We start from the raw sequence: 21,288 nt of genomic DNA, 5'->3' as shown, positions 1-21,288 counted from the left end.
CAATACTTTATTCAATAATAGATTATTCCTTGAGACATATACTACTCAGCTTTTGAATCAAAGGACAGAGCAAACACATGCATGCTCCTGTATATACGTTGTGGTCAACATACAAGCTTTAATGATTCCACTAAGGCTGTCCGGTGACATGATATTTATGTAACTGTAAAATCTATCATTAAATATGAAATCTAGAGTTTGATTACTTTCAAAATTTGAAAGATGCTAATCTTTTTATTGAAATAGGCTCGAATGGAGAAAATAATAGATTCCACTAAGGCTGTGTTGAGAAAAGGGCGAAAGCGACAATGCATAGGCACAAACCGCGTACAAAAACGCGTTTTTTGCTAATGGAGGAGAGAGAATAAAAGTAACAAAGCCCCCCATTTTCTTTGACTACCGTGCTTTTTAAAACTACTAGTACAAGCATTATGTGTTTATACTATTTATTTAAATTTATATAATTAAATAGTTTAATAAGCTCAGTGTGCATACTAATTATTACGATTAAGTACTAAAAATCTATGTAAGAATACATATTATGCATTTATTAACTTGACGTAAATATTTCGTGCGAGTAAATTTATACCTAATTTAATAACTCTAGTTTTTAAATTAGAAAGAGCTTTAATTCTTAAAGTGAACATTCTTTTATGTAAATTTAGATTAATCAAAACAAGTATCGAACACCGAATAAAAAAAAGTTATTGGCAAAAGAGATACAGATTTACGATCTGATGGCAACAATGTGTCTCTCTTGTATATCACTATTTATACGCCTTCAAGTTCGATAGAACCTAATTATTTTGGTTCGAGCCTTGTATTAGTTTCAAGAAATTAATTTAATATGTATAAATAATTAATTTCTTAAAAAAGTTAAAATTTCAAACTCATAAGCTTCAAATTATAACATGTTAAAATAGAACACAAGAGGTACTTGTTAAGAATTATATGTAAATGAGGTTAACAACCATAACATATATAAATGAGAAAAATAAATAGAGAGGGTATGTATATATTATTAGTAAGTTTGAAAAAGAGGAGAAGCGGAGGGTAAAGCGGGAAAGTAGGAGAAATGTAGAGGGTATTATTATATTTGAGGCATTGAAAAGTCTATTGATTATAAAGACAGCATTTCTTCTCTTTTCCCTGAAATCAAAGAGGTGAGAAGCTAAGCTTAAAACAACCCCACCCCACCCCATCCTTTTATATTTTTCTCTGAATTCTAGAATCTTCTTCTTCGTCTTCTCCATCTCTTTCATTCAATGGCAGATCAACTAACCGATGATCAGATCTCTGAGTTTAAGGAGGCTTTCAGCCTATTCGACAAGGACGGAGATGGTTTCTCACTTTCTCTTCTTTTTTATTTATAATATCTTTCCAGATCTGCCTTTCTTCACTTTAACTTACTCTCCGTTTGCTTTTTACATTTCATTGAACCTGAGATTTTGTCGATTTGGTCTACCTCGGTTGTGTAATAATTGATTCATTTGTCCCTTGAGAAAGCAACCTATTAGAGAAAATGGAAACTATATGTTTTTTGTTGAATTTTGGTGCCATATTTTATCAGCTAACAACTATTGGAGATATTTGTTTTTTGACATGTCTAAAAATGCAAATCACAGGATTATTTTGTGCAATTAGTCGGAAATATGAAAAAGATACCCTTTTGATGTTCAATCTTTGGCCTTATTTAAAAAAGGTTGAATCTTTGACCTTGTGTTGTCGTTCTTGCTTGTTTTGGTTATGGGCCAAAGTTTTCTGTTTTTATAGCTAGTCTTGTTGTGATATCAACTTTTCCTAAGTAGTAGTTATAGGTTCTGTCTTTGTTATAGCTGTGTATAGCAGATTCCACGCAGATCCTGTGTTAGTTGTAAGCATTTAAAATGGTACTTGTGCTTTTGTACTTTAATAAAGAAAATTTCCTTTGTGAAATCATCATCCGTCTGATATAAGTTGCTGCAAATAATGGTCTAAAAATTTGATGACGTCAACTTTCCTAAGAAATATAAACTGGATTGTTTTAGTACTCCATGTTTTTTCCCAAAATAACCAATCATAATCATTGTCCACCCGATGTTAATTTGTCCACGCTCCAGATGTCCTGTCCTGGGTGTGTAGGAGCTGTTGAGTCCCGCATTGGGTCATTTGGGATGGGAAGGTCTCTTTATATGGTGTTGGGTAATCCTCACTCTCATGAGCCAGCTTTTAGGATTGAGTTAGGCCCAACATCATTCTCTTTCACAGTGAATGAAGTGGAGGTTTGAAAAATATCCTGGTTTAAGGAAGAGCTATTGTTTGTAAATTTACATGATGGTGTTTCATTTGGAGTACCAGCTTTTACAACTTACATGTATTGATTTTTTTTTTTTCTAGTTACCACTTCAGAACTGGCTTTGCTTTTGCAACAGTTTTGGATCTTGTATTCGATGTGTGCAAACGATGTTGCTATAAAAATGTATTGAAATAATGTGTAGCAGAAAGATGAAATATCTTAAATGATTCATGTATTTTGTTTGGACTCCTATTATGGCACTTCTTTGTGCTTTTTGATTTAAATACTTACCAGACTGTTACCATTGACCTTGGGAGATAGCATATGAAGTGAGATGTGTCTTCTAGACTTTGGCATAATACGGACGCCCTTGGAAGGGACTGAGATTTGTACAGTTGAATTTCTGTTTAGTCCTGTGTTGCTTGAACTCTTCAAAAATATCAATGGGTGCGTGTCCGATCCTCCAAAAGTAGTGCATTTTGTCGGATCCCAGACGAGTACGGCAAATATTTTTGGAGCGTCCGAGTAACATAGGTTTAGCCCCCCATCCTTACCACCACCACCATGCAGATGTTACCTTCTGAGTTGTCTCGTGTGGTTAACTTTACAGTTTGGTTTCTTTTATACATATGAACTGAAAAGGAAAATGCAGTCAGACTCATGTGTTGTTTGATCCTTAGTCTAGCACGCTAATAGTGAAGTTTTGAATAGGTTGCATTACAACTAAGGAGCTTGGGACTGTGATGAGGTCGTTGGGACAGAACCCCACTGAAGCTGAGCTCCAGGACATGATAAATGAAGTGGATGCTGATGGTAATGGAACCATCGACTTCCCCGAGTTCTTGAACCTCATGGCCAGGAAGATGAAGGATACAGACTCGGAGGAGGAGCTGAAGGAGGCATTCAGAGTGTTTGACAAGGACCAGAATGGGTTCATCTCTGCTGCTGAGCTCCGTCATGTGATGACAAACCTTGGCGAGAAGCTTACTGATGAAGAAGTTGATGAAATGATCAGGGAGGCCGATGTCGATGGTGATGGACAAATTAACTATGATGAGTTTGTTAAGGTCATGATGGCCAAGTGATTTCCCTCTTCTGAAGTTTGCCTTTTTTAAATATGTGAAAAAGGACCAAACATTCATCAAACTGGGCCAGCTTAGGATAATGGTTTCTTTTTAACAGTTTTATCCGAATAGGTTGTACCTTGGATGAATGTAATGCTTTATTGTTCGGTGGTTGAATCACTTTGTTTCTCGTATTTTGTTGTATGTGTCTTCTCTAGTCTTGTACCTTAGCTGGTAAGTTCCCCGTGTTTTGGGGTCTTATTGAACTAAGTCTATGGTGACTGTAACTTTTTATTTATTTATTGATGAACGCAGTTCTAATAGCTTCTTGTACCTTGCATTTGTGAAATAGATGCATACTTTTTGAGGCAAAAATTTGTAAAAATCCTCAGTTGCTTTTGCATTAGTTTTGATACTATTTATCATTAAGGTTGCGCTTTTTGGGAGCATTGGTGTGTGTTAGTATTAAGGAGAGTGGCGTAGGAGGCCAAATTAATTTCTGGGAGGAGAAAGCAGAACCATATCTACGCAGAGTGACCTCTTCAGCTTGGTGGGGGCGAGGGGCGGGGGGGGGGGTGGTGTTCGTCAGCAAAGAATACATATCACTTAACTATGGTTTATCTTCTATAAATGTCTACACCTATAAAAGAAATGTACATATCTCTTGCATTTACTGATTTGATATAAATACATGGCTCGACATTCATTCTATGATGGTAAAAGAAGTGTGCTCCCTTATGATGAGACGTACTATAGGCTATTCTCGGCCTTCTTTTTTCAATCAAAAGAAAATCTTGATGCTCAAAAGCGTTTTCCTTTCCCACCACACTTTCATTGAACCTTTTCGCCAGGAAGCTTATTCAATAAATTCTTTTTGATCCTGTATCTTATCTTACATAGAAACAACTAAATAAAGCATTTAAACGCATTCAGAGACTTCAATTGGTGCTTTCTATTTCCTCTTTAATCGATTGAGTGGTGAGTTATTATTATTTTTGTGAATAAGTTTTTACCTGAAATGGTATATCTTTATATACATCCTAACCCATGATTTTAGGTCGAAGGTATACTTTTGCACATAAATGGGTCTATTCCAATGAAGTATAGGAGAAGGGGAGCTTTTAGCAGATTATTACACCCGAAATTCAAAATTACTTATATTCGGATGGACTTTGGTTAAAATAAATTCTCATTTTTTTTCCATCAAAAGTCGATTTTTTTTTTTAAAAGGACGAAAATAATGTTATTTTAACTTTTGACGTGTAGATTGTAGAAGACAAAAAGTATAGAAGCTTAAGTAAAGGACACATAAATATTGTCCAGAGACAAGTAGTCATGATTAGTCAAAATTTTGAAAATCTTGACAAGTCACAAACTGATGAAATGATACCAAAAATTCGCCCCTGCCGGCTTCCCATAATCATTGTCTCTTCTTACAAGGAAAATAAATATAAATATAAACAAAAAGAATTTTATGTACCTAGAAATAATAAAAACGAATAATATTAAATTTTAATTTTATATTATGGTGAGACAACACCGAGGCAATAAGAGAGAGAGAGGGAGTGCACGCGCGTGTTTGTTTGTTTGTTTAGAGAGAGAAAGTTGGAAGAATTGATGAGATGAGAGAGTTTGTATTTGCGGAGCTATAACCTGAAGATCTGAACGCCAATTTTCACTTCAATTTTTCGATTTTTTCTCGGAAATGGAAGGTATAAATCTTTCTTTTTCTCCTTTATTTTCTCTGTAAAACCCTAGAGATTTGGGCCACTCCTTTGACCTTTGACTTTTTTGTACTGAATTTAACACATAGCGGTTAAGGGATTAACAGCTGATTTTGTTTTGGTTAATGGGTTGCTGAATTCTTTGATCTTTTTAGTAAGCAAAATTTGCTATGATCCTTGCATTAAAGTTCCACTCTTTATGTTTGTATTTTTTGCTTTCTTATGGTCTTTTTCGAATAAAAAGGGAAAGAGAAGATGATCTTGCACTTGTATTTTCTTTGGAGTTCAAGCAGCCCCAACATCAGGGTGATTCGTATATATTTCATTTGCTGCAACTATTGGTTTTCTAAATTCCTTGATACTAATGAAAAACACAAACTTTATTTCTCTTCAAATACCAGAAAAAACAATAAAAATCAAAATGATAATGGAACAAGTCTTCCATACAAATTCTCAGCAATCAGTATCTATATAATATGGCTGACGGCTGTGTGGTTTGCGGGCTATTGCACAGGAGAGCGGGTTCCCTTGTCATCAATAGAAAAAATATAATATGGCTGATGAGGAAATGGAAAGTGGCTGAGGACTAGATGTCCTTATGAGTTACATAGGGAATAAAAGTACTAAATCGGAAGAACGTCTAAGTAGTCCTACTTAGTTAGATGTTTAATGTTTGAGAATTTGAAGCTTGAAGCTTTCTTTGTATATATTTCCCTCCCTTCTTTGCTGAGTCACATCAGAAAGCGGTAGTAACTGTAAACATGAGAGTGAAGAAGAGAAAAAGCTCTTACTGAATCAGTGTTATCAAAGGTGAAAAGCAGAAAAAAATGCCGAATCTGTTGGGATTTACAAAACGAAACAAAGGCTAAAAAATGCAGCTCAAGATGATAACTATAATAAGGAATTGACAAAAACAATATAATTTTTGTGAAATTATGCCGCTTCTTTCAAGATAGATGCCATGGGTCATGAGATGCACGTATTCTAGCTGGCTTATCTTATACTTGTCCATGTTCTTCTATTTGTCCAATAAATATACCTTTCTCGGCCTCCTAGCTAAGATCAATTGCACTTCTGCATACTGAAGCATTATTCCTTTTTCTCCCCTTTTCTAAGAGTGAAACTTGGATTCTTAAGAAGACTGTAGGAATACTATGTACTCTTCAAAGATAAACTCTTGTATTACCAGTTATTAGTACTCTCGTGGTTCCAGTTTCGGTGACACTATTTCCTTATTAGTTTGTTCCAAAAAATGACACATTCCTATTTTTGGAAACACCTAATTATAAACTTTTCATTTTACCCATAATGAGAAGCTTTTATAGTCACATAAATGTTACCACAATTTTCAAAAGTCTTATAACCACACAAATGTTATGGCATGTTAGAAACCACAAGATTTAAAAGTCTCCCTTTTTAACTTAAACTCCGTGCCGAGTCAAATTATGTCACATAAATTAAAACGAGTGGAATAATAATATTAGTATCTTTATTACCAAAAGAAATCTTGGATTTTTAGGTCAGGATAGGTGTTATTTGACTTCAGGTAAAAGTCAAAAGCAGGGGCAGATGCACGTAGGGCGAAGTCATCCGACACCGTTTCGTCCAGAAATTTTAGTAAATAGCTGTACCAAAAATGATATCCGAAAAGATAAAAAGAAGTGACACCGATTGACAGACTCCATTTCTTAGTTCGCTGGTGAAAAGTTGTGTTTATCTAGTGAATGACGGGATTGAACCCATCAAGATAAGTATTATGCCACTTAATTAGCCTTTTTGTTTCTGAAAAATGAGAAATTCGAAAAGCAGACCTCCCATGCGTAAGAAACAAACAAAGGGTCTTTTGGGGCAGAAAAAGTGATACTATTCTTATTGTAATTTGAAGTAGCAGTGTATGCAGTGGCGGATCCAAAATTTTAAGGTCGTGGGTGCTGACCTCCCGTTAATGTAAAGTTATCTACCGATCATACAATATAAGAACAAAACTATTTGAACGCAATAATTAAAAGAAAATTAATGAAAAAACATAAAAATAATAAGTTAAAAACTAAACGAAAAGTGAACAAAGAAAGTAAAAAACAAAAAAACCAAAAAAAAAAAAGAGGAAGAAGAAGAAGAAGAATATATATACTAAACAAGCTGTAGGGAGAAAAGAAGGGAAAGTCAAGTAATAAAAAGAGAACGGGAGATCTTAAACTTGTGTCACCTGGATTCGAACCGTGACCTTCGCCAACCCTGCCCCTTCAACTCCAGCTCTCAACCAAAGCACCCACCCTGGCTTTTGGTTGATGGGTGCTATTTAGTATATATATCCAAATTTTAAGAAATTTCTATACAGAAACATATAGTCCGCGTCCGGGTTAATGGGTGCTCGAGCACTCGGAACACTACATGCGGGTCCGCCTCTGAGTGTATGAAACCTCTTGAAATGTTTGTCTCGTTAGTTAATAGCATAATGATCTAGTACCTTCATATTAGTAATTAAATTTCGACACCGCTTACGAAAAATCCTGCGTACACTATTGGTTAAAAGTGAAAATTTACTGAGTAACATGGATAGTTATGACTTATAATTCATGACTGCTATTTACTTAGTTGATTAGTTTATGGTAAGAAGCCGCATCATGAATGTCCAAACCTCCCGTTTAAACCTAATTTCTCACACCCTGCCTTTGATTAACTAAATTTTGAGGTACAATAATTATGTTTCTTAATTTTGAGGACATGGATAGTGATTTTTAGAAGTATCTGTTTTGTGGAAAAGAAGATTTTTTTTGCCGTTGTGAGAATCAAATTTAATCTTGTTCTATACGTTCTTCAGCTGTATGGTCTCTTGGTTGCCAAATTTTAGGACAAAGATGACTTTTTTGAATTATATTAACATTTTAATACTTTGTGCACGTTTTATAATGAATTTTCTTGATGACAGTTTTGCATGTCTTAGTCTTATAATGATTTTTCTTTCTTACACTCCTCATAAAGTTGATGCATCAGCATTTTCATTGTGGTGTTATTAAGGTAAAATTTTGACCAATATACCTCAGAAAAATGCATCCGGTATGACTAATACCTTCCTCAGAAACTATCCAATTTATTCTGTTTTTGACTCGTCTTAACTGTGTATAGTACTTAAGGAGTTGGTGCAAGATTTTTGGTGTTTCGACAGAGAGAAAATTGCAGATGTTTTGATGGAGTTTCAACTTCAAGTCACTCTCTGAAAGCTAAATGTCTACTCAATCTTGTTTGCTGGAGCAATTTGTCTTGTTTAAATAACCTTAAATCATTAATCAGTTTTTGGATTTTGTTAGCTCCCTGAACCTATGATAGAAACCTCTGTGTATATCACTTATCATATGTATAGTTCTGGTGTAAATTGCAATACATAAATATTATTATGGGTGGAAAAATTGGAAGCGCTAGCTTATTTCTTTTCATGGATATGAATCAAGTCGTCTGAGATGACTACAAATCTTCAAATTGGTCGGGGAACTATAAATGTAATGAAGAACATGAATATGGTATATAAACGAGGATGTTAGACTACCATCTCCCTTAGAGCCGCATAAACAGACCTACTTAAATACAGTCATTTGTGGCTGTAGCAAATTAGCTATCATAAAAGGGTCGCTGAGTTTGAAATATCATTTTTAGGTGATGAAGAAACTAACAGCGATAATATGTGCTAGGCACCACTAGTCCATTGATATTCTGATTTAGATGCTGCTAGTATTTGTGGCATAATATCCCTCCCTAATGTATTCTTTTTGAGATGCAAAAGAAATTCATTGATTCCCCCTTGAGTGGCTTGGTTTCTTTTTTGGTGGACTTTGAACTTTCATTTTCTTGGTGCAGCAATTTTTATTTACGTTTTGTAAGGAAGCACAGGGGTAGGAATTCCTGGAACACATCTAATGGTTCAGTTTTTCTCCTTATCTGGCACTACAGGTCGATCTCCAGACCGGGAATCTGTGGAATCTGGTGCAAAAAAATCCAGTATATCTTCAGGTGGAAGGGTTCAAGATCGCAAAGAGTTTCTCCATAGGTTTGTAGATAGTGAAAGTCTGACCGAAAACCTCAAAACGTGGTATGAAGAAACAACAGAAAATTCAACTCGTAATGAACCCTCGTTTGATGTCCCTTTTGAGTTGATAGATCTTCAAAAGTTTGATTATGCTTTGGGAGGAGTTCCTTTTCAGCAGCTGATTCGTATGCCCAGTGCTATTTATGCCTCAACTTCTGGCGCTGTTGAAGCAACTGGTTATCTTGCTCTGGAAGATTTTTTACATGCAAGTGTGAAAGGTTTGTGGGAGGCATTTTGGGGTCAGGATGAAACTTTGCCTTTCTATGTTTCTTGTGTCTATAATTCAAACCTGAGATTCTATCCGGCTGAGAAAGCCATTTCAAAAGGGAAACTTAGAGGTCTTTGTGCCGCAGCTGTAATGCTAAAGAACCCAAGGCATCCACAAGGGAAGTGGGATGATATTCTGGAACTTGCTATTCTAAGGTCTGATATTGGAAACCTTGCTACAGTAGAGAATGACTGTAAACCTTCTCTTTCAATTTTAGGTGAAGCTTTGTTTTTTGCTGTAAGAGTATTGCTTGCGAGAAGTATCAGCAGATCCAATATTCCTCTCAGTTTGAATTCAGTTTTTGTTCTTTTAGTTGACACTCAATACGGTGGGGTCCTGAAAGTTGAAGGAGATATAAGCAAGTTGGAAATGGATTTGAATGATGTGTATGGTTGTGCTGCTGAATGGATAAAGAATAATGCTTTAATTACCATTTCTCCCATCGATAGGATCTGGAACAACCTTGGAAATGCTAATTGGGGGGATATCGGGGCTTTACAGGCACTTTATGCAACCTTCCACTCGATCACACAATATGCTGGAATGTCAAAGAATTCGGTTGAAGATTTGGCTGCTGACCACAGCGCTCGTCTTCAGGAAAGGAGGATTGAAAGACACTTGGGGGATAGCTGGGTGAATGGAAATGGTTTATTTCGCTTCCAGCAGCGTAGTGCTTCACCTGAAATTGTTGAAGTACATGAAGAATCCTTCAGGTTAGAACCTGAAAAGTCCATGAAGCTGGAAGTCGGTTCTATTGTGCTGATAGAAGATTCAAACTGGAAGAGGGATTATCAGATAAATGAAGTCCTAACAGATGGAGAGATTCCGTATTATATTGCATCTTCTGTTGAAGATCCAGGTACGACTTCATTTTTGTATGTTGGTTCACATCCTTCTCAGCTGGAACCAGCGTGGGAAGATATGAAGCTGTGGTATCAAGTTCAGAGGCAGACAAAAGTATTGGGTGTTATGAACCAAAAGGGATTGTCTAGCAAGTATCTACCTCAATTAAATGCATCTGGCCGGATAATTCACCCTGGTCAATGTGGGACCCCTGTTTTAGTGACTAGTCCAGTGGGCAGAACAGTTGCTGATATGGTGAGATTTGGCCAATTTGGTACTGACGAGGCTATTAGGTGTTGCCATGACTGCTTATCTGCCCTTTCTGCAGTTGCCTCAGCTGGCATTCGGCATGGCGATATCAGGCCTGAGAATGTTATTTTTGTTAATTCTGGTGTTAGGCAGCCTTATTTCGTTCTCATTGGTTGGGGACATGCTATTTTAGAAGAGAGGGATCGTCCTGCAATGAATTTACACTTCTCCTCTACCTATGCCCTTCAAGAAGGGAAACTTTGCTCAGCGTCTGATGCAGAGAGTCTAGTGTATATGCTTTACTTCTCTTCTGGAAGTCACATGCCCAATTTGGATTCGGTTGAAGGGGCATTGCAGTGGAGGGAAACCTCTTGGTCAAAAAGGTTGATCCAACAGAAGCTAGGAGATATTTCTGCAGTCTTGAAAGCATTCGCAGATTATGTTGACAGCCTTTGTGGAACACCCTATCCTATAAACTTTGATATCTGGCTCACAAGGTTGAAGAGACATTTTCCTCAGGAAGATCATGGAAAGCAGATTGTTACCTCGAGTTAGAGAGTTTGTTTTTCAGCTCATGGAAGCCTTGCAGCACGAATACTTTGTGGCTCTCGACAGCCTTTCAGGAGCCTTAATAATATTTACTTATCTTATCAAAAAAGGTCCTCAAAGCCGATCGAGAAATTTGCGTTGGCATTTACCAGCTTGAATAGTAAATCAACCTATGCTTCCTGCATCTTTGTGGAAATTTAACAGTTAATGGTAAATTCATCCCTGCATAATGCCCCTGCACATCATTAGCTTTTGCATATGTGAACAGTTGTAACGGAGATGTTTTTTTTTTTTTTTTTTGGCTTTTCAGTTAAATGTGATTATTTGTTGTAAAGACAGCAACTGTCGAGATTTCCCCGAGTGAGATGTGTGATTGTTTACTTTTACAGGACTTTTAGGAGTAGGACACTGTTCAGTATATTATCCCCTACATTTGTACATGGAATATCAATTTCTGTGCTTCATGAATATTCCTGGTCTAGTTGAATTATTCTGCTTATTCAGTAATTTCTTCGTACGGAGGATTATCTATATATATCGTTTGGATGACTTGATCGGTTAGTGGGACTTCATGCATTAAACAACAAGCTAGAAACCGTTTATACCTCAATTTTGCAGTACTAGATTTCTTCTGATCTCCCACCAAGTGAAACTTTTTTTTTTTTTTTGCAACAAGCAAGTGAAAGTCACTCTTCAGCAATAATTTGGTGTAATTGCAATAAAATCATTAAACTTATTTTCTAACCACAAAATCACTAAATTTAATCTTTATTTCATGCAATATTATTCTTGCTGTTTTCCAGTTATTTGAAATCACAACCGTTTCATAATTAGTTAAATATTATTTTAAAACCATATCATTTTGCTTTCCTCTCAATTTGTTCCAACCTGACGGATTAAATTCGGGACAACGTAATATTCATAAGAACACTTCCATGATGGTTCTTCCATGATGACAATTGACACCATTGATCAAGCGAACATTCCAAAATGATTTAAATGAGTGAGAACCACATAAACTTAGGAGAGAAACATGAATAATAACAGTCTTCTACTTGTATAATTTGAACTATCAGATTCATGTCCTTAATATTACAACATTATAGAAGCTTAGGTCTAATAACCAAACCCTCAGGACGCACCCCAATCGAAAGGCGCTAGACGTACAAATCATTATTCGACACATAAATAGTACTACAAGACAGACACACGCCATTACATATTAGGCGATTCTTTTTTTATAGAATCAGACTATATATAGTACGTAACACGATTGCTTAGATTTTAATGTACTGAAATGGTCCACAAGTAGTGTCAGCAATAAGTCCAAGCAAAGTTTGAATAAGGTTACCAACAATGCTAATCGGTGCCCTTAGTACTCCTTTTGGTAAATCAACTCCACAGTTAGCAATTGGAGTATCAACAAACACTTCACATGGTGTTGAATTTAGATCAAACAGTATGCCATCCAATGCAGTGAGTACAACTTGAAAGAAGCCATTAGCATCAGTTAACACTTGGGCTAGGCTTGTTTTACCACCATTGCATGAAATTCTAACATTTATTCCAGCAATACCTGGGCCTGGTGGATTCCCTGTTGTTGAACAAAATACACTCCCATGTATATTAAGCCCAAAAAGTTTTTGGCCATTGATGAGAACTCCATGGGCTAATGGAGTAGTTGTGGAAATGAGGAAAAGTGTAAGTAGAAAAAGGGCTGTTAACTTGTATGCCATGGAGTTTTTTGGGGGGGGGGGGGGGGGGGGGGGTTATTGCTAAAGGTGGTTGTGTTAGTTTGGTTACAAGACTACACTATTTATAGGGTTTGCACCGTTTTTTTCTTGATAAATAAAATAGTTGCATGATGGCATTAATTTATGGAGTGGATAATGAATAGAGGAATATAAAAAGAGGTATATTAACCGTACCCTTGTTTTCAGAAACCACCTTTTTGTTTTTTTTCTCTAAATTTGTAAGGTGATGGAAGAGGTCCAGAATTACAAGTGCTTATAATGTTAGCTCTCACAGGAGGATTTAGTGAATTAGCTATGGGTTCATCATGGTCCAGTAACTTTGGTTTAGATCATGTATATGTGTTAAAGGAATTGACTCATTAAATAAGTATAAGTAATACATTTTAAACCCAATAAATTAGATTGGATGTGGTATATATTAAGTATGTTCTTCTCTGCTTTATTGTTGCATTTGTGGTCAAGTTTCCCAAATTGCTAATTTTGTTACATGATGAATTTTAAAGTCAAATTCAGTTGCTGATAACCAGGAAAATGGCAGACTCTCACGAAGATATGCATGCAGCATTCCAATGAACAATCATACGGCTTTCTCATCCCATACCCCCATTTCCCGCAAGACAATATATAGCTAGGATTTAATAATATTTCTAGTCATGTTTGTTATTGTTATGAGAATAAAAAATAGGCACAATACATAAACAACCACTCAAATTTGGCCTCAGTTGGCAACTGAGCAATCCAACTTTGCGAGTGCACATATAGACACCTCAACTTGTCTTTAATGTGTCTCATGGACACCCATCTTTGACGTGGCACACAAATTTGGAGGTGTGAAGATGATCATTTTGTAAGTTGGAGTGTTCAACTTACACAGTGAAAACGAGTTAAGGTGTCTGCATATGCATTCTCAAAGTTGGACAACCCAAAACTGGGTCATCGCTGGCACATAGAATGGGACAACAGTAGTCTTAGCATATATATATATATATATATATATATATATATAGACACATGTTCACATCCAACGATCGATCATATCAGCTCAATTACTCATGAAATCAACTCGACTCATAAGCATTTAAGTCGTGATATGCCTCTAATTCTCTACAACACAATTATACTTCTATCTAATATCATGCTAATCTTTTTTGTATCGTTCCAATTTATCGGATGCTCCCGAAGGTACACCGGTTAAGTACTCAATCGTCTCAAAGCTCAAGCTCGATTTCAACATCGATCTGTACATGAAGATGAGTATATAGTGGTAATAGATTTTGGCGTATGGCTATATATATATTGTTCATGACACAACTGGGACAAGAAACAAGAAATATTGAACTTCGATATTTGCAATATATAGTAGTAGTAGTTAGTCATGAGTATTTTCAAGTTCAATATTTGAGTAGATGTACCGGTTTAAATGTATACTTCAAGTGAAATAAAGTTTATGTTCAAACATAACAAAAGCAAAATCTCTCTTTTGTATAATTCAAGGAAAAAGCAAGTAGATAAATTCGTTTAACATTTATACATCAAATTTTCGTAGAAATTGGCATGAGACCTGTTGGGAAGTGTGACAGCCTGACAGGCTAATCTAAGGGATGGGAGACAATATTGGTTCTTCATTTATGCCTCATTTGAATTGGCTACAAGCTGACACAAAAAGATCTTAATACAATCATTATGTGAGGGAATTTGATAGTTAAAGACCACTTATGATCGTATAATGGAATAAAAGGGTATTCTAATCTTTTTTAATTAAATCATGAGTGCTTCGATGTTTTAACTTAATCACTTTAAATTTGTTATATACACTAAATTATACCAAGTTAATTATTCAACAAGTAGTGTTAATATCTTCTCATATTGACCCCTTTTATGGATACTATTTCTCCTATAAAATTAAAAAGTGATTATTGTACCTCAATATTAAAATAAAAGTGTGGGAGTGGGGAAACACAGATAAGAGGCAATCTGATTTTTCAATCCAACAGCCAGGGAAAGTAAATTCACCTTTAATTCATTTATTGTGACTGAAAAAGTGTTTGGTATACCTATTTACTTCTGTTTATCATGAAGAAATGAAGTTATAAAATTCCAATTATTATAAATAGAAAGACTATATTGTGTTGGTGGATCATTAGAAACTAGAAGCGAAAAAATGGAAGGAAAGAGAAATGGAGCTAAAGCAATCACTATATTAATGGTTATATTGCTGATATTTTCAAGCCAAAAATTAGTAGAAGCTTCTTTTAAGAGCTGTTATGGAGAGTGTTTAGTGGATTGTCTTGATGAAGAAGCAAAAGTTGAGTGTGCTACAAAGTGTTTGTTTAAATGTCTTATTCTCAAAATTACTCAACCAGACTCACTCCATTACTGCAACTTTGGCTGCTCCATTCATCGTTGTGCAAAATTTGGAGTTGGTATGTATAATGTGCCTCGTCTGCTGCATATCTAGATTTCTTTATGCCGTATTTCTTTTTCTCGTAAAAGAAACCAAATACATTTTGATAGGAAGCGGTTTAACTCCTTAGTGATCAGCCTTCTCGACGTGAATATGAATTAATTGAACCAGTAAATTTAGGATAGCAAATGCCTAAAGCAAGACATGATAATAATGAAGTCGATCAGAAATATATATACATAGGAGTGTCAATGATTTGAATATTTTGTAGGTGTAAGTAAGATTGCTTAAACTAAATTTTCAGACAATTGTGTCCTAAAGTGCAATATGATTTTTAAAATGATATATGTTTTGACTATTGCAGATGTAGAAAAAGTTGACAAATGCGTCCACAGCTGCAAGAAGATTACGTGCAACCTCCAACACTAACATGATGTATGTAGCGGCAAACAATATCTTAACGTCCGTTGCATTTTTTTCTCTTACCTTTCTCCTATTTGCTTTTCTCTTTCTTGTTCTGCTCTTGTGGTTTGCATTCGAAAATACATACTCAATTTCATATGCAGACTAGGGAGAGTAAGTGACTTGTCCTCAATAAACTCCAATCATTTACGCCCTTTGTACTCAAGCTTTCAAATAATAATGACAAGAATGAAGAATTTTACTCTTCGGTAATGGTAAGATTCTAAAGAAACTATTCTATGTTTAGCATCATCTGTTTTGCATATACATTCTCTTGCAATATCAGAAGAGGGAAAGAAGTATATAATCCAACCGAAAAAGATCAGTTTCTTTAACCTGCTTTGTAGACCAAAGACCGTTTACGAAAATCAAGCCTTACAAAAATCAGAATTCATCATTTGAAATACAAACTATTACTCTGGATTTTTTAACTTCGAGTAGTAGAGCTTACAGTTCAGAATTACAAGAAACTATAAAAGCTTTCATCATCAGCAGTGATCAATGCCGTGGTGCTAAAATCCCAGTTAACATGGCAAAGATAGATCATTCAATAACCAGATGCATGAAGAAAGAAAGAGCAGGTCTATTTGCACCCTTAATCTGCATCCATCTCTTCAAGTGCAGCTTTAGCTGCAGTCTTCGCTTCCTCTAAAAGGTTATCAGGAACCTACCAAGAAAAAATTGAGTATTTTAGAATAAAATTTGATATATAGAATAATATATAAGTCAAACTCACTCTTCCGTGTCTAGTCAAACCAGCAGAATGAAAGAAGAAAAGGAAACAGGTGACTTTCTAGAATATTTTACAAGGAAAGTTCAATTTAGAAGGATCCTGAGTTACACCTTCTGATGTTGGCGGTTAGACTCATCACATATCCAACTCAATTCAAGTTCAAATGCCTTGTCCTTTGCCTCATCATGTACTCCGTAAATTCTGCTTGCAAACAGAACATATTGTCAAAACACTGAAAGAGGAAGTATATACCAGTAAAGTACTAAAACAAAGAAAAATTTGAACGATGCACTGAAGAGTTAAATTCTAGTAGTCAATGGAATCAGCAGAAAACTTTTAGGATGGTCGAACATCTCCGAGAATGACTCTTATATGGACTGCAGTATCCAAACAAATTTATTGTATAGCCAGCATGCCAATTGAGAAAACTTGTTGAAAGCATATATTAATGCCTAATTTCTTTGAAACTATAAAGAACCACTGATTACCAGAAACAAAAGTATCTCATTCGGACTACGAGAAGAGATGCAAATACCCTCTCGGGCAGAAGTAAGATTACACGCATATAGCGAATTCATAGATCACAGCAACACATTTTCATATAATAGCTAAATTGGTGGAACTGCTGGAAAAATGTATAAGAATAAAAGCTCAAAGTGCAACAAAACATGCTTAAGCTACTTGATTTGCAGGTAGTTCTCAATGTCAAAAAAAATAATCATCATTTGACAATCAGTTATGTTAATACATTGTGAATGATAAAGTTCAATTGGAACAATTACTTACATTTTGGCTACCTCAATAACCCCTTGTCGACAGGTCATTTCAGATAACTTCAACTTCTCAATTTCTCTGCATATATCACATTAGTATTTTGTCACATCAGCAAAAGGAGACTTTAGTGCAAAGCAAGCCAAAGGGATGACAAATTAAAATGTTAGATTATACATAAGGGAGCACTTGATTGAATGACCTTAACACCATTTTCCTTCTTGACTCGGACTGCATAATGTACTCCTCCCTCTGTCCTGGGTTACTACTCGCATGCCTAAACCACTAGGTCATCCCTTTGGAACTGATTACATGCATGTCTTTTATGCAGACAAATACTTCTAATCTTGTTTTGAACGAAAAAAAAGGGGGGAAGTACGTGTTCATAATCTACTGGGTGAAAGCTTATGGCACAGTCAAAAGATGTTGGAGGAAATCACTTTCTTGAACATTCATGCCACAGAAGAGTAATAAGACAACCCTTCATCAAAAAGAAGAGTAATAAGACAACCCTTCATCAAAAAGAAGAGTAATAAGACAACCTGTCCTTGCTGTAGCAGTTGACAAGTCAGTCCATCCAATTGGTTTGTAGAAGTCAAATCTCATAGAGATCAAGATCTAGATAGCTAACTTGGTGTAACTCACACTTTATACAAATACTCACAAATATTTTTAACCCAAACTTTTCTAACTGATACGCTAAAATAGTTGCTGTCATTGACAATAATATGCTGGATTTCTAATTTCTGAAAACCACAGACCTGCTGGCAAAGTTGAAACGGAGAAGAAAGACCCAATAATCACACTATGCAGGATTTATGTTCCTCGCTTTAGCTGGCTGCTAAGTTAAATAAAGGGCAAAGGGAACAACTTCCTAAAAAGTTGCATGGTAGGAAAAATATCTATGTACTATACCATTCATGTTGAAGTGTAGGAATACCATTCTACATTACCTACTACTATATAAATACGCTTTCAAATTTTTGAGTTATTAGTAATTTAATTTTGACAGGCAATACAGATTTCATATGTCATCACAAGAAATATATGAAGATTTGAATCTTGAAGTTAGGATGTCGAGAAGAGAACTACACACTTACGTTTTAGCAGCTTGCCTGCCCTTTCCAATAGCAGCACCGAAGTACCTCTACAACAAATGCAAAATATATTCACATATTAAATAAATCAAATGTAATAGGACCAGATCATGGCAAAGAAATGAATCATAATTTTTTATTTTTTTGGGGATAAGTAGAAAATAAATCATAAATTGTTTGGGAATTTAAGAGCAGAGTCCAGTGGAGAAAATATCTCTTGTAATTGGAAAAACGGTTCAACTCACATAGGAGACACCAGAAGGCTCAACCAAGTATAGTTGAGGTCCATCTCTATCATACCCTCCAAGAATCACCCCACATCCGAAAGGCCTGTAGCAAGTACACCAAAAGTTTCACATATATAGCAATTTTATACTCTTTTTTTTCTTGATAAGTTTCACACATACAGAAAGCAACTAAACAGAAAAGAAAATCTTCAATATACAAACGGCTGTACATAATCCTACAAACCTGAGCCACCAATACAGTGTGCATAAATGCACATAACTAGCAACTCGTTCTGCAAGTTCTTTCACTGGAATTGGCTCACCATATACACTGCAAATTGCAAAACCACCAACAAGAGACACAAAATTAGGGGTGACAATCATGTAAGGTACAACGTAACAACAGTCTAGAAAAAAAGTTCTTTTTTCCGCACTATCCAGAATTTTAAGTTGAGACTTAAAAAACCTTTTAACAAATAAAATATATAGCAAAGCATCCCATAAAAGCCAAGAGCACGTTGTGAGGATGGCCATTGTTTTACAGCGAGTTAGTCTCTGCTATTGCAACTCTAGGATTTTCTTAGGAAAAGGAAGTTAACAATAGATTATGCTCAAGTGGACATGAGTTTTTGCTAGAAAATGAGTAGAGCAACAAGGAGGTAGTCAAGTGGTCCCTCATTTTTCCTGCAATCATGGCAACAGAAGAGACTGAATACCATCTTTTTTTAAGGATGGTAGTATAGAGGCCACACAAATACGCAAGACAACCTACCTATAGCCCACCAGCACAGGTCCCCGTTAAATCTGCTCACTAAGGCTGAGCAAAATGGGCTAGTGCTGAGTGTTGTAACTGGGATTTCGAGATCTCCAGATGTTACACTTAATTCCTATGCCTCAACCACTCAACCTCACCTTGGGAACGAGTACTGAATGCCATCTTAAACACTACTTATCTCACAAGTAAAAGGAACACTTCCAAAATAGAAAATTTACTGCCAAAGTAGAAGTTTCACTTCTATTATTTTCCCTGCCTAATTAGCTGGCTGTAAGATACTGCTTTTGCAACAGGTTCAAATCCCAGTGGAGGCAAAAACACTAGGTGATTTCTTCCCATCTGCCTAAGTCTTGGGGGATAGAGTTACCCAAAACGTATGCTAGTGGGAGGTAGCAGGTACCCCGTGGAATTAGTCGAGGTGCGCACAAGCTAGACCGAACACCACGGTTATTAAAAAAAGACATTGCTTTTGCAATATTATCTATTATTACTAGGCTGGAATAACCATATGGCTGGCTCCGAATAAGAGTTAAATTTCCCATTTATCTTAAACTGCAAAAAGCTTGCCCAAGAAGTGACCTTTACCATTCAAAGCCACCACACAATGCACAAACACTTCGTTAGGTTTTTATTTTATTTGACGCTTATTGGACGTCACAATGTAATAACACTATTTTTTTGAGAATGAAAATGTAATAACACTATTGAGATACCATAGCCACATCAAATACTTTCATGTGTAATTTCATTATATGCTTCTAGTGATTCAGTAACATAATGATAATTCTGTTCATGTATTAAAATTATGAGCGAGAAATAAACTTAAATTTCTTCAGATTTTGTTCACGGCCACAATGTATAAGTACTCTTATGAATGCTATATTGCAGGAGAACCAGAGGGCATAAAAAAATTCAAGTACATATATTTATATTGTTCTCAGACATGGTGGCTATAAGCACACCTTTCAAACTGGGTAGCTTCGGACTTAGCTCGGGCAACAATTTGCCTCCCATCGGCAGCCAAACCTGCGACAGCCTGTATATAAACAATAAAGCAGTATAGAGAAAGTGAATCACCATTCAAGAATGACAGGGAAGTGGCAATGAAGGAATACATAAGTATCCAACGAAAAGATTTGCAGCTAGATAAAAAAATTGTCAGATAGCAAAGTGAAACAGAGAAATCAACTAGAAGCTCATGGTATTGTTATTAACTGGAGATACCTAACCATTTCTCTCAGAAGAGCCCAAGAATGATCAATAGGTTGCATATAGAGTATCTCAGTGACCAAAAAGGAAGATGAAGAGCGCTATGCAGCTTGGAGCAAATTGATTGGAAGATAAAAACAAACTGGATAAATAGTTATTAGAGACAAATGACATATCCTAACTGCAATAAAGCTCGTTTTTTTCTTTTTTGATCGTATATAAAGCTCTCATCTTTGCAGTCAGATATTTGAGATAACTAAGAAAACCCTAAATAATGCTCCTCTAATTTAAATATTAAAAATCACTCCTTGTATCAGATAGTATTAGAATGAAATCAAGGAACAGAGTTGACATTATAAAATCAGGAATCAATCAACTTAGGCTGAATCCCAAACTAATTGAAGTCCTCAAAATGAAATACTATGAACTTATCCCAAGCCCATATAACATAGTGTGATAAATACTATAGTGAAGGTAAACATACCATGCCGGAATGACGATGAACAGAGTGAATTCTCCGATTTGATCGAGGCAACATCATCTTAGACGCAATTAGCTTCTCCACTCCCTATTAAAAAGTAAAAACCCTAACTTTAATACAGAAAACAAAGATTGGAATGTATAAAAAGGTAGGAAACAAACCAAGACGATTCCATCGTTGCATTTGATGCCGACGACAGTACCACTGTTATCAACAGCTTTGCCGGCGTATTCGATCTGAAATACTCTGCCGTCCGGCGAGAATGTAGTCACTGACAGGTCATATCCAGTTCCGATACTAGCCATTCTTTCCCTTTCTTCTT

At 35.8% G+C, this 21,288-nt stretch overlaps 4 protein-coding genes across 4 annotated transcripts; 2 read left to right on the top strand and 2 right to left on the bottom strand.

The window, feature by feature from the left end:
- Positions 1-1,127: 1,127 nt before the first annotated feature.
- Positions 1,128-3,662, top strand: LOC132049219 (calmodulin). Its single transcript, XM_059439938.1, has 2 exons — positions 1,128-1,341; positions 2,987-3,662. Exons 1-2 carry the CDS (start codon positions 1,266-1,268, stop codon positions 3,358-3,360), a joined length of 450 nt encoding a protein of 149 aa, XP_059295921.1. The 5' UTR covers positions 1,128-1,265; the 3' UTR covers positions 3,361-3,662.
- Positions 3,663-4,862: 1,200 nt separating this feature from the next.
- Positions 4,863-11,543, top strand: LOC132049210 (uncharacterized). The gene is made up of 2 exons (XM_059439925.1): positions 4,863-5,051; positions 9,009-11,543. Exons 1-2 carry the CDS (start codon positions 5,045-5,047, stop codon positions 11,057-11,059), a joined length of 2,058 nt encoding a protein of 685 aa, XP_059295908.1. The 5' UTR covers positions 4,863-5,044; the 3' UTR covers positions 11,060-11,543.
- Positions 11,544-12,330: 787 nt separating this feature from the next.
- LOC132050744 (uncharacterized) lies at positions 12,331-12,789 on the bottom strand. The gene has a single exon (XM_059442109.1). The coding sequence runs from the start codon at positions 12,787-12,789 to the stop codon at positions 12,331-12,333; it is 459 nt and encodes a 152-aa protein (XP_059298092.1).
- A 3,214-nt stretch (positions 12,790-16,003) lies between these two features.
- LOC132049209 (proteasome subunit alpha type-3-like) lies at positions 16,004-21,288 on the bottom strand. The gene is made up of 9 exons (XM_059439923.1): positions 21,128-21,288; positions 20,970-21,053; positions 20,239-20,312; positions 18,746-18,832; positions 18,520-18,604; positions 18,278-18,324; positions 17,193-17,258; positions 16,517-16,607; positions 16,004-16,340 (listed from the first exon to the last, which is right to left on the bottom strand). Exons 1-9 carry the CDS (start codon positions 21,269-21,271, stop codon positions 16,269-16,271), a joined length of 750 nt encoding a protein of 249 aa, XP_059295906.1. The 5' UTR covers positions 21,272-21,288; the 3' UTR covers positions 16,004-16,268.

This window comes from Lycium ferocissimum, chromosome 3 (assembly GCF_029784015.1).
Source record: "Lycium ferocissimum isolate CSIRO_LF1 chromosome 3, AGI_CSIRO_Lferr_CH_V1, whole genome shotgun sequence".
NCBI lineage: Eukaryota > Viridiplantae > Streptophyta > Magnoliopsida > Solanales > Solanaceae > Lycium > Lycium ferocissimum.
The sequence above is the reverse complement of the archived record's forward strand: the minus strand, read 5'-3'. Positions and strand labels throughout refer to the sequence as shown.

Excerpts from the sequence above, each read along its gene's own strand:
- LOC132050744 (XM_059442109.1), bottom strand. The coding sequence starts at position 12,789 with ATGGCATACAAGTTAACAGCCCTTTTTCTACTTACACTTTTCCTCATT.
- LOC132049219 (XM_059439938.1), top strand. The coding sequence starts at position 1,266 with ATGGCAGATCAACTAACCGATGATCAGATCTCTGAGTTTAAGGAGGCT. Across the intron at positions 1,342-2,986 it reads ATTCGACAAGGACGGAGATG|GTTGCATTACAACTAAGGAG; the intron begins GTTTCTCACTTT and ends AGTTTTGAATAG.
- LOC132049209 (XM_059439923.1), bottom strand. The coding sequence starts at position 21,271 with ATGGCTAGTATCGGAACTGGATATGACCTGTCAGTGACTACATTCTCG. Across the intron at positions 17,259-18,277 it reads GGCAGGCAAGCTGCTAAAAC|AGAAATTGAGAAGTTGAAGT; the intron begins GTAAGTGTGTAG and ends TGATATATGCAG. Across the intron at positions 16,341-16,516 it reads CTAACCGCCAACATCAGAAG|GTTCCTGATAACCTTTTAGA; the intron begins GTGTAACTCAGG and ends TTTTCTTGGTAG.